The sequence below is a fragment of the Stylophora pistillata genome, chromosome 13 (genome assembly GCF_964205215.1).
Source record: "Stylophora pistillata chromosome 13, jaStyPist1.2, whole genome shotgun sequence".
Taxonomy (NCBI): domain Eukaryota; kingdom Metazoa; phylum Cnidaria; class Anthozoa; order Scleractinia; family Pocilloporidae; genus Stylophora; species Stylophora pistillata.
The window spans coordinates 13,117,098-13,130,166 of record NC_142531.1 but is presented as its reverse complement, the minus strand read 5'-3'; the positions used below and the strand labels follow the sequence as shown (position 1 = coordinate 13,130,166).

Below are 13,069 nucleotides of genomic sequence, written 5' to 3'. Positions count from 1 at the left end.
AATCGTTACTTAATAATTGAAACTGTCAAAAGAAAACTTTACCATCATTTCAATAACATCTTTTCCTTTGTGTTTATGTGCAGAGATTTGAAGCACTATGTAGACTTATACTTAGCAGCATGGAAGCACAAAGTGAACCCAGGGTGAGTTGAGGTTTTTGCCCCTTTAACATAATGATATACATACTGTTTGGCCCCAGCATGGAGCACAGGGATCATCAATCCTAGTGGAAAAATTAATATCAAGTAGTTGCACCAAGGACGAAGACATTTGCAGCCATTGTTTCATCATTCTTAAATGACAACCATGGCCATTAATTGCTTTCCACTTGGGATTATTTTAACTACTGAGCTGTTATTTATCTTGCATAGCGTTAGGAGGGTACCATAATTATAAAAATATTGGATTTACCGCCTCCCGGGTAGCTCTATTGGTCAGAGCGTTGGATTGTGTTGTGCGGGAGGTCGAGGGTTCGAGCCCCGGCCGGACCAATACTCATGGTCTTAAAATAGGTGAGGAGAATTTGCTACCTTTCTATGATTAAAAAAAAAATGGATAGATATTCTAGTCTTCTCGGATAAGGACGAATAAACCGTAGGCCCCGTCTCCTGCAGGGTTAGGGGTAGGAGACATTAATTTCCCACACACGAGATTACTGTGTAGTGGATGTCCTCCCCTGGGGTGGGATGGGTGGGAATTGGCCCTGAAAAGCCCCTATGGGGAGTGGTCAAGTAACGTATGTATGTATGTATTCCTTTTTGACTGAAAATGATGAGAAAGAAGAAACAATGGTAAATTTTTTAAGTTCAATAGTCATATAAAGGTAGATGTTGAATCAACTTATTACATGACTTTTTTTGTATACTTAGGTATTATGCTAAGATTTAAGTCTGATTACGAGCAATAAACTGCGATCTTGCACAATGATGAAGAGTTTTTATTTGTCAGGATATTTTTATTTTATTCTCAGACCCCAATATTGAAATGAGGATATTTTTTGTGTTTTACATTTTTCAAATCAATTTGACCTATTTTGTAACTGAAACTTGTCTCGTATACCATAATGGATTGTGGTTATATATCCAATATATGGTAGTACCGGTAGTTGTAGTGATGGTGATAAAGTGCTTTCAATAAGACCTGCCACCCACTGGAGCTCTGGCGGGTATTCTGTTGTGAGTCGCTGGGTATATTTCACCATTCTCATTAGTCGCAGTCACCACGCTCAAGTCGCACTCAAGTCACTCTCTGGTGGGTGCTGTACTGAAGTAGCCACCTATTTCAAATCTTATTGAAAGCACTGGTGATATTCTGAAACATTTGCACATAGAAACCAAAGTAGAGTAAACACTTTTAAACTAAGGAAAAAATATGAACTACACAATACAAGTGGCTATTAATGCAATAGTACACAAACATTTAGGAACAGGCTGAGTAAGAGATGTCCTAATATTAAGGGTAATTTGTTAGTGTTTCATTGTGCATATCAAATAATTGAATGCATGATTAACCCTGTGGTTTATTTGTGACTAAAAGGTAAATTACAAAGCATGTGAGGGATGGGGAGGAAGAGATTGGAAATCCCACAATGTCGTAAAGGAGAATTTTTTTACCTATTGAAATGCTAATTAATTTTCTGTTGCTGCTATAATTATATCATTAATTGTTTTATTTGCATTTTGCATCTCTTCAGCTGTGGTATGTGTCAGTTGTCCTTTCACCTGATTTTGTTCTACTCTGGCTGCATCAACTCAAACAATTGTTACTGATTTGCTGTAAACTGCTCCGCAAGAACAAGGTGATCTTCAAGCTTTAAGGAGAATAATACTCTGTAATACCAATTTTACCTTTAAGTTAATGCTAAAACTTTGCCTCCTAGTCAATGTTTTGTTCATTTTACCTTTGTATTCCTGTTTTTTTTTCTTTTTTTTTTTTCAGCCTAATGTTTCTACAGAGGCAAAAAAGATCAGCATCTATTTGAATATGGTAGGTTAGATAATTATTCAATGTTACCAGAATGCATAAACTACCTCTAGGTTACATGAAGGGTAATTATTAGTCAGGCTTAATTGGTTGAGTAATCAGGTATTTGAAAACATACATTGGCTGGTATTATTTTCTTATAAACATAAAAACTCCCTAAATTCCAATTTACCAATCTTGCAAAATTAGGGAGACTTCCCTGACTCATGACTAAGCCCTGGTAAAGATAAGCTTGCTCTGTCTCTGGAAGTAAACCATCTGTATTTCTCAGAGCTGCCTACCTTTTGAAATACAAAAGTTTGGCTGATTTCCTGTAGCAGAAGATTCTGATCAGCAATTTTAGTTCCCATTAAATTAAATTCAAGGAGGAAAATTAATATAATTAATAATAATTTGAATGCAGTAATGTTGGCAATGCTTCTTTTACTACAAATTAACACGCAACCAACAGAATGGTGCTATTTCATTTACTGTGTGGCTGAGCACAAAATTGATTGTTATTTCAGCTAATTGTTTTTACTGATTGTGGAAACTGGAGAATTTTAAGCATGAAAGGAGGTGAGAGAAGATATAAGTGATCACAGTTTCCTGTGATCCTTTTTAGTGGGCAGTAATTTTTTAACACATAAGGCAGCCCAGAGTGGACTAATTCTACAGAGGAATTAGTATTTATTTTTTACAACTCTGAGACTGAGTGATCAAAAGGGAAATTTACTTTCTTACCATGTCTTGTTCACTGAGTTTAGAGCTCATAATTATGGTATAGGAATTAGACTTAAGTGTTGCACTCATCCAATTGAAGTTTGAAGATAATAGAAGTGAGCATGTTGTTGTTCTTTTAAAAGTATAGTATGGCATTCTGGTTGAGAAAATATTTTTTTAATCTATCATTTATTTGCTCAATTTATATAAAGTACTCAAGGGAGGAACTGGAATTATAATCTGTATGTCTTGAGAGAACTATCCATTTATTAGGACCTTGCAATTCTTTGCAAGTTGAATGCTCTCTGGTTTACAATTGACCATTGTGTCTCCAACACAGATGGAGTTTTTGAATACTGAGGTTTAACTTATGTGCAGCTAAGGTGACAGATAATAAGGATAATGACATTGTTGAAGATATTTGTTAGTGTGAATTTTAAACATCAAATTCCTAAAATGTTTATTATTGTGATACCCAATAACATTATTTATTATAAGAAAATATATTTTTTTCATTATCTCAATTATTGTTTAAAGGGGAGGCTCTTAGACCAAGCTTACAGCAACTTTGTGCAAATGTTCAGGGGTATTTGAACAATAAAGGACTGTATCCATCATTGAAGGTATGTGCTGAAGATAACATAATTTCAGTCTGAAATTATTTCAAACTTATTTGAATTGTATTATTCTTTATTGAAGACTATAAGCAATACATGTGGAACAAAGAAAAACAAAATAAACTATTATTTTTAGACCAGTTGGAACTGCCTTTATTCATTTGAAACTAAATGGTATAAGAGATATTAACTATATAGATAATTTAAACACTTGCTCTTTCCCTAGCTATAATTTGACTGTCATTGTTTGATTAGTTTTGAAATAGCCATACATGAATTTCACTATATATCATGTGGGATAAAATTCATTGCTATTAAATGCATGGGTTATCAAGGCTAAAGCAGGTGATAAGAAATGCCTTTGAAACCATTGGTGTGATTCTGTACTGCCTTTTGTTGACAAAACTAATCCATTGAAAGTAAAATCAAACATACTGTAATAATTGTCCGCAGTAGTCTGGGACAAGACTGATAAATAGTTCAGTGTCGTGTTCGGTTAGGTTCTAGTGTGTCACTGAACAGTTTGTTTTCTAAGTTCAATAAAGTTTGGTATCACAACATAGCAGTACAACTGGTGGCAGCGGTAAAGTCATGTCACAAGATAAAGTGCAATTTGGGCCACTCATCAACTTGGATGGCGACAGTTCCGCATTGGCCGCCATGTCTACCTCAATAATGACTGGATTGATGGACTCTCCACCACATTCTACATCAGTAAAATACCACGAAATCGTTGAAAGTAGCTCACCTCATTCTCAACAGCAGATGGAGTCGATCAGCGAGCTGAAGGAATTAGTCCTTGGAGTCGGCCAACAAAGCTAACATGCCGAAGACCAGTTTCGTTGAATCTCAGCACGACTCGACCAGTTAGACTTACGGCTTTCTTAATTTAATTTTAATTTAATAATAAGTTCTTATATAGTGCATTAAAACTGAACTCTATGCGCTTTACAATTACAATTAACAAAATTTCAATACAAATCCTATACATGTAATTTTTGCTACTCTATCTAAACTAATGAATTATTATGTGTTATACATATATTTGACAATGTACGATATCAAAAAAAATCTGGTGGCTTAATTTCTGAAAAGATAAGTTTTCAATAAGCATTTAAAGGAGTCAACAGATTCGGCGTTTTTTATGCATTCAGGTAGTTGATTCTACAAATACGGTGCAGCGTAGGAGAATGCTCTTTGCCCATACGTTTTAGTTCGAATTGTTGGGACCTCAAGTAGATTCATGTTTGATGAACGGAGGTTTCATGCTGGAATATATCAACTAAGAAGTTCAACAAGATAGGTTGGAGCCATGTCATTTAGTGCTTTGTATGTTATCAACAGTATCTTGAATTGAATTCGTTTTGTGACCGGGAGCCAATGAAGTTTCATAAGTATAGGTGTTACACTGTCTCTTGATTTAGCACCGACTAACAAGCAGGCAGCTGTGTTTTGGATCCATTGGAATTTTTCGATGTCACAAATCGGTAGACCGTACAATAGGCTATTACAGTAATCAAGTCTCGATGAGATGAAGGCGTGTATCAATCTTTCATTTTGCTGCGTCGAGAGGTATTTACAAACGCGACCAATATTTCTGATTGCTAGAGACGACGATTTACAGATGGAATTTATATGCGAGCGTAAGTTCATCACAGAATCAAGCATGACGCCTAGGTCTCGGACAGTATTAGATAAATTAATGAAATCATCTCCAATATTGATATTAAAGAAAGGAGGATTTTTTGAGAAGCGTGAGAGGAAATGAATGATTTCTGTTTTTGAAGGGTTGCACTGCAATCTGTTTTTCTTGGCCCACTCCATGATTGCATTAACACATGATTTCAATCTTTCCATGCCCAGCATTCTGTCAGAGGAGTTTATCTTTATGTAAAGTTGGGAATCATCAGCATATATCATACAGTTTAGGCCATGTTCAGCAACAATGTCTTCTGTAGGTGAGGTATACATTAGAAAGAGTAGTGGACCAAGTACTGATCCCTGGGGTACACCGTAGGAGATATGTCGAGGCTTAGACATGGAGTGTTTGATCTTCACTGACTGAACACGATGTTCTAGGTATGATTTGAACCATTTTAGTGCGATACCTCCAAATCCAAAACGTTTCTCCATTCTTTCAAGTAATATGTAGTGGTCGCTCGTGTCAAACGCAGCGGAAAGGTCTAGCAAAACAAGTACTACTTCTTTTTTGATCTACAGCTCTTAGGATGTCATTTGAGACTTTTAGTAAAGCAGTTTCAGTGGAGTAGTATTTGCAGTATGCTGACTGCATCGCTGGAAATAACTGGTTCTCGGCCATATATTTGTATATTTGATTTGTGACCACCCTTTCGATTGTTTTCAAGAGAAAAGATAGATTTGCAATCGGTCTGTAATTTGAGAGACAGTTCGGGTCCAATGAAGGCTTTTTTAAAGATGGACGTACCAGGGATTGTTTTAACTGATCAGAAAATTCTCCGTAAGCCATGGAGGCATTGATAATCTTGGTTATAATTGGCCTCAAGTGTGGAATTGACTTTGAAGAGCAACAAAATTGGAGAAGAAATGCCCCTTTTCGATGTGCAGAATACGTTTTCAGCGAAGGCGCACTGGCGACTAAATACAAGAAATGGCTCCGACCTGTAATTGGATGATAAAAATAGTAAAAGTTAGTAAAAGTTAATAAGTTACATCTTAACTCCTTGCACGCAAGTATTGTTTAACCATGTGTCTCCAAGTGGAACAGGGAAATATCAATGCAACTGAAAACTCCGATGTGTCAAACAAGAGATGGTTACTTACATAACGAAGGGGAGACCTTTCTTGTTCAGCGATATTCCGAAGAGGACTAAGTCATCTGTTGACTCGTTGCGCTGACTAAACTCATTTAGTCAGTGCAGACTCAGTTCAGGTGGACGACTGGAGACTGGAGCCATTCCTGTATTTCACTGCTGGCAGGAATGGCTCCGACTCATGCGTTTATTAATTTTCTTTTTTTTTTCTTTTTGGCGAAATAAAATTTAAACTGAAATAAAAATGAAAGAGCTTTTTATTAAGTTCTTGTTAAATTGAACATTACAATGCTTGTGAATGGAGCCCTCATAAATTAATACAAGGCCATGTGATGTCTAAAGTTTAATGCAGCAACTGCAAGTCACGTTTTGAAAATCACACAATGTTATGTGATGCTCCGACCGATATTTTTAATTTACAGTATGCTCTGCCACAGGCAGCCCAAGCTCACTACTAGAAAAGCGGACATGACTCTTACTGTGTTGCGCAACGTTTTATATTTATAAAGGTTTGTATGGGATGTTATCGGTTTGCCTCAAAATAGAGGAAAAAATGTCTTGTTTGAAATAAAATCGACTTACCTTATTGCCTTGTTGTTTTTTTTGTTGATTCCTAGCATCTCAGGCCATTTTGACGCATTTTCGGCGAGTTAGCGCTATGTTGGTGTTCAACTGCTAAAAGAAAGACGGACTCTTCTAAAATAGGTTTCCGGCCTTGTCTTACTTTTAGCAGTTGAACACCAACATAGCGCTAACTCGCCGAAAATGCTTCAAAATGGCCTGAGATGCTAGGAATCAACAAAGTAAACAACAAGGCAATAAGGTAAGTCCATTTTATTTCAAAACAAGACACTTTTTCCTCTCTTTTAAGGCAAACCGATAACATCCCATACAAACCATTATAAATATAAATCGTTGCGCAACACGGTAAGAGTCACATCTGCTTTTCGAACTTGTAGCGGAATTAAACAGATGGATCTTAGCATCAAAAGCCACCTACTTAGCAGTGAGTTTAACTGGCCCTGCCCAGGCAGTTCTTGGAGACCTTGCTCCTGAAGCTCGCTGAGATTTCTCTTAGCTTACAGCTGCACTGGCGGCAAGATTTGGAACCGAGAACCAACAGGAAGTCTTCCGCACAGCCCTGACAAATTGTTCAAGGCTGAAAGATGAAACATTCCCAGAGCTTGCACAGGTTATCCGCAGGCTCACGCGTCAGGCATAACCAGAGGCCCCCCAGCAGCTACGTGAGATCTTAGCATGTGATCACTTTGTGGATGCCTTAGTTGATGCCGATACGAGATGGAGGATTCATCAAAGCAGGCCGAAAACACTGAATGACGCCCTTATGGTTGCTAGTGAGCTGGAAGCCTTCATGGAGACAAGTCAACCAAGAAGACAGGTGTGTGCCGTAGCTGTAGAGGAGAGTCCGGATCAAGGTGGTTCAGCAGCCGACCTTAAAGATATGAAGAGCCTTCTCCAGAAGCTGCTGGATAAGCCACGCCTATATGGCAATTACACTGGCTGCCATACCTGTGGAGCCAAAGGCCACTTTCAACGAGATTGCCCCACAAAGAAAGACCAGGAAAATTCAAAACTTCCGGGAAACAGGAAACAGCCGGTCCCTTGGGGCTGAGCCCAGCTGAGATCCAAAACGCAAAGCCCCCAATGATCCCAGTCAGAGGGAGTGCATCTGGAGAAGGGGATGATGGGCTCTACATCAGTTGTTTTGTTAACAGCATGGCTGTTAAGTTTTTGGTGGACTATGGCACAAGCGTAATGATGCTATAACATGCAGTTTACAAAGAGTTGTCGGGTGACCAACACATCACATTGGGTACAGAGAATTGAGTGATGCAGTTGGCCAATGGACAAACTCTCCCCTTCGGAGGGAGAGGAGACTTTTTGATCAAGATTGGTATTATCGAGACAACATAACATTTTAGTAGTGGACATTGAGGTCGACGGAATCTTAGGCATGGACTTTCTAGGATCCCATCAGTGAGAGCTCCTGCAAAACAAGAATGGCTATACACTAAGCCTGTCAGGGAAATGTATACCTTGTCACTCATCACGAGGCAACCAAGTGTGTCATTGGATAGTGCTATGTGAAACCATAGTTCTGCCTCCCCGTTCAGAGTCAATTGTGACAGCACAATTTGTTGATGGTGAGGCTAGCGAAGAGTTAGGGGTCATAGAAGTTACTGGTCAATTCCAGGAACGACACAACCTAATGATGGGAAGGTCTCTTATTCACATCAATCAGAACCAGGTCCCGTTACGTACACTAAATCCAACGGATTCAACAGAAACAGTGTCCAAGGACTCAATTGCAGGGACCTGCATACCAGCCCAGTGCATTAACGAAGAGAGCTTGCTTAGTGTGAACTGTGTAAAGCCCCACGCTGCCGATACAGAGGCCCCTATGGAAACCATCCCAGACCACATAACAGACGTTTACACAGAAGTTGCCAGAACCACGATGAGAAACAGCAAGATGTGAGATCACTCTTGAAGGAATTCAGTGATGTTTTTTCCTCGAGCCTAGGTGATATTGGTTGCACAAATATTGTCACTCATAGGATCAACACTGGAGATTCCCTGCCTATAAGACAACAGGCACGACGTCTACTACTGCATAAGAGACAGGAAGCACGGAAAGAGGTGAACAACATGCTAGAGATTGGAATAATCGATCCTTCCTGTAGCCTGGGCCTCCCCAATTGTCTTAGTTAGAAAGCCCGATGGATCTACTCACTTCTGTTTAGACTACCGTAAACTCAACGCAGTTACCATAAAGGACTCGTATCCACTTCCTCACATTGATGACACACTGGATGCTCTGGTAGGATCTCGCTGGTTTTCCACCTTGGATCTCTCTAGCGGATACTGGTAAGTAGAGGTGGCAGAGGATGACTGTCCCAAGACCACTTTCACTACCGGCGCGGGTGGGTTGTATCAATTCAAGGTGATGCCCTTCGGTTTGTGTAATGTGCCAGCCACCTTTGAATGTCTAATGGAACAGGTTCTACTTGGTCTGCCCTGGAAGATCCTACTGATTTACTTAGACGACGTGATAGTTTACGTGAAAACCTTTGAAGAGATGCTCACTCGGCTACGCACAGTCCTATCCCGTCTACGAGATGCCCAACTTAAGCTAAGTCCAAAGAAGTGCAGCCTTTTCCAGAGTGAAGTAAAGTATCTTGGCTACGTGATCAGTTTTGAGGGGGTTTCCACTGACCCAGTGAAGGTCGCAGCCATCTGTGATTGGCCTGTCCCAACTAATGTCACAGATCTGAGGTCCTTCCTAGGCCTATGCAGCTACTACCGATGCTACGTAAGGGGGTTCGCTGATGTGGCCAAACCTCTGTACAAGCTCCAACAGAAGGCTGCAACTTATGTGTGGTTCGAAGACTGCGAACGATCATTTGCCAGACTCAAGAAGTGCTTAACAGCTGCACTAATTTTATCATTCCCAAATGTTGAGGAGGAGTTTATACTGGACACGGACGCCAGTGACAGTGGAGTGGGAGCTGTTCTTTCTCAAATGTCTGGCAGTGAAGAAAGGTTTGTTGCCTACTTCAGTAGGACATTGTCAAAGAGCGAAGGAACTACTGTGTTACAAGGCGAGAATTGTTGGCAGTGATCTTGGCAATCCGGAACTTCCACCATTACCTCCCTGGTGGGTGTTTTCGAATCCGCACAGATCATAGTGCACTCCAATGGCTTATGGACTTCCGAAACCCTGATGGTCAAATGGCTCATTGGCTTGAAGAACTTTTAATGTACGAATTCGAGATTGAATATTGCAAGGGTTGCAGCCACGGCAATGCAGATGGCCTGTCAAGGAGGCCATGTGGTGAGTGTAGAAAGTGCTCAAGAGAAGGAGGCGAGAGAAGAGAGTAGAGACAAGGATGAGGGGAACCAGGTACCATGTAACTCCATCAGGAAATTGCCTCTGGACGAGACACCAGCAGTCTGGATACAACAATGGTCAGTGAAGGATCTACGTAGAGAGCAAAGAGCGGATGATTCTATTGGAACAATAATCCAACTCAAAGAAAAGAAGAAAAGCCGTCCCAACTGGTGTGACATTTCTAGCTAGAGCCTGTCTGTTAAATCATACTGGGCTCAGTGGGATAGACTGTTACTTAAAGATGGCATACTCTACAGGCACTGGGAGTCAGAGACTGGAGACATCTGCCACAATTGGTGCAACCACTGTCCTACAGAGAAGTTTTAACACAATTACATAATGCCCCAATGGCTGGTCATCTCGGCCCTAAGAAGACATTTGAAAGGGTTAAGGATCGCTTCTACTGGACAGGGTACTCTCAGGACGTGCGTCGGTGGTGCCAGTGCTGCGACACCTGTGCGAAACGAGCTGGACCCCCCTGGGAAGCCTAAAGCTGGAATGAAAACGTACGATGTCAGTGCACCGTTTGAGAGAATTGCAGTAGACACCACTGGACCACTTACAGAGTCAGATCGGGGGAAAAAGTACATCCTTGTCATCAGTGACTATTTTACAAAGTGGACAGAGGCATACACACTCCCAAATCGAGAGGCAGTCACTGTGGCTTGAGTTCTGACGGAAGAATTCATCTCTCATTATGGAGTCCCCATGGAAATTCACTCGGACCAGGGACACAATTTCGAGTCCTTCCTTTTCAAGGAGGTTTTGAACATTCTTGGTTTGGACAAAACAAGGACAACCCCGCTCAGGCCACAATCGGACGGAATGGTTGAGAGGTTGAACCAGACCCTAAAGAACATGCTTTCAATGTTTGTCAAGGACAATGTCAGTGACTGGGAATGCCACTTGCCCTTGCTTATGATGGCATACTGCTCGTCTGTGCACGAAACCACTGGTTGTTCCCCAAGCGAGTTAATGTTTGGCTGGGAGATCCGACTTCCCGTCGATCTCATGTTTGGTGCTCCAGAGTCAGAAAAAGATCTTAAAGACACTAGCGCTTATGCACATTCCCTGCAGGACAAGATTCGCAAGGTCCACAGTTATGCAAGGGAACACTTGGCAATCGAAAGCGATCAGCAGAAGAGAAAGTACAACCGACAACTTAACCAGAAAACCTATGATCAAGGGGCATCAGTCTGGTTTTACAACCCAAAGAAGAAGAAGGGAGTTTCCCCTTGTTTTCAGCTTCCTTGGGAAGGCCCGTACGTTGTTCTGAAAAGAATCAGTGATGTCGTGTACAAGATCCAGAGGAGTCCTCGGTCCAAGGCAAGAATTATTCACCATGATCGCCTCAGTCCCTATCAAGGAGAGGAAGTACCCACTTGGCTAGACAACAAAGAAGTAGTGCAGCCCATTTCAGCTGATATGCCATCTTTGGAAAAGGCACCTGATGAATGTCGTGGAGGACCAGAAGTTAAGGACTCTAGCCTAGTTCATGAAGATAAAAGATGCCCAGCAAGACCAAGAAAGCCCCCTGTCTGGGCTAAGGACTATAAATTTTGACTTAACTTGTTTGCACTTGGGACACAGGATGCGCCCTCTTCCCGGAGGTGGATAGTGTAATAATTGTTCGCAGTAATCTGGGACGAGACTGATACAGTTAGTTCAGTGTCGTGCTCGGGTCGGTTCTAGTGTGTCGTTGAACAGTTTGTTTTCTATAGTTCAATAAAGTTTGGTATCACAACATAGCAGTACAATAGAGTATAATCTGGCTGATCAAGAGGAAAAGGGATAAATTTTGAGCAAAATGATACAGAAAAATTTACTACACAAACTAAAATAAAGAAGTGCCTGGATGCCTGTACATTTTGCACTTACAGTATATACTCTAGGCCTCATAGTGTATGTTTTATACTATTGCCTCAACAGGGTAAGACTACTGTTTTTTTAATTAAAAAAAAGTTTATTAGTTAAACATTCTTTTTACAAATAGATACCCTTGGTCTCCAATGTGGGTTAAATAAAAAAATCTAAGCTCTCCAAAAGAAAACCAGTTGACCTTCAAATTCTGTGCTCTAATTCTCTACCACTGAGCTGCAGAGAACTTCAACACTAAGTTCAGATCTGATACACTCCCTACTTACTGTTAGGATCAGAAATGGGTCTTGAGTAAGAGTAAATAGAATAAGCAAGCTGTTAAAGTTTGATAAAGAAAAGAAGAAAGATGTTCCAGCGTCAGCTTGTTATGAGCTTGGTCTTTAAAAACTCTGAGTCTCACCTGAATGACCAAACCCTGACTGTCAGATTCTGCATTTTGATACATTACCGCATTGCAACAACACAATTCTTTAGTAAGCCAGGCTGTTAACAGGTTCATTTTTACCCCATGCTAATAGGACAAGAGGATTGGGTAACATCTTTCATCATTTCACTTCTTAGTGCCTTTGGACATATGAAAAGTTATTTTCAATATTTCCCCCATAGGACTGGGCATTTATTATGTGTGTAATATTTTTAACTACTTCAAATAAGAAAAACAATCATGAAATCTATTTCTAAATTTGCAGCATTTATATTGATTGTAATTTGAATATATCAACAAAGTTGAAATGATTAATTGGCCACCGTTACGGTTATAAAAGCTGACGTTTCGAGCGTTAGCTCTTTGTCGGAGCTAACAACGAAGGGCTAACGCTCGAAACGTCAGCTTTTATAACCGTAACGGTGGCCAATTTACCATTTCAACTTTGTTGATATATTCAAATTATTTCGTTACCCCCACCGATGAAGTGCCAAACAGTTTCTTTAGAAACTATCAGCCTTTATTCATTTCTATTGATTGTCTAGCTTTTACCAAAATTGTATCACTGCATGTTTGTTGTTTTTGGTGTGTACGTAGGACCTCTTGATGACTGGACTGGCTTGCAGCGAACCCTCTCTAAAGTCTGCATCATTTAAAGCAGTCATTACAATGGCTCTTAGGTAAATTATTTCTTTGACACAGCCAGCTACCCTATATTCATGTACTGTATTTAAAAATTGACTCTTCATCATTTATTTCT

General features: G+C 40.2%; 1 protein-coding gene across 2 annotated transcripts in view; it reads left to right on the top strand.

Annotated features, from left to right (window-relative positions):
- LOC111341892 (ubiquitin-protein ligase E3B) overlaps positions 1-13,069 on the top strand; it is a 54,325-nt gene that overhangs the window by 16,468 nt on the left and 24,788 nt on the right. For both annotated transcript variants that reach the window (XM_088743853.1, XM_088743854.1), the window contains 6 exons: positions 84-143; positions 1,694-1,798; positions 1,939-1,986; positions 2,490-2,541; positions 3,223-3,308; positions 12,907-12,989. In XM_088743853.1, the coding sequence (XP_088599979.1) occupies positions 84-143; positions 1,694-1,798; positions 1,939-1,986; positions 2,490-2,541; positions 3,223-3,308; positions 12,907-12,989 (434 nt within the window). The remainder of the gene's footprint in view (positions 1-83; positions 144-1,693; positions 1,799-1,938; positions 1,987-2,489; positions 2,542-3,222; positions 3,309-12,906; positions 12,990-13,069) is intronic.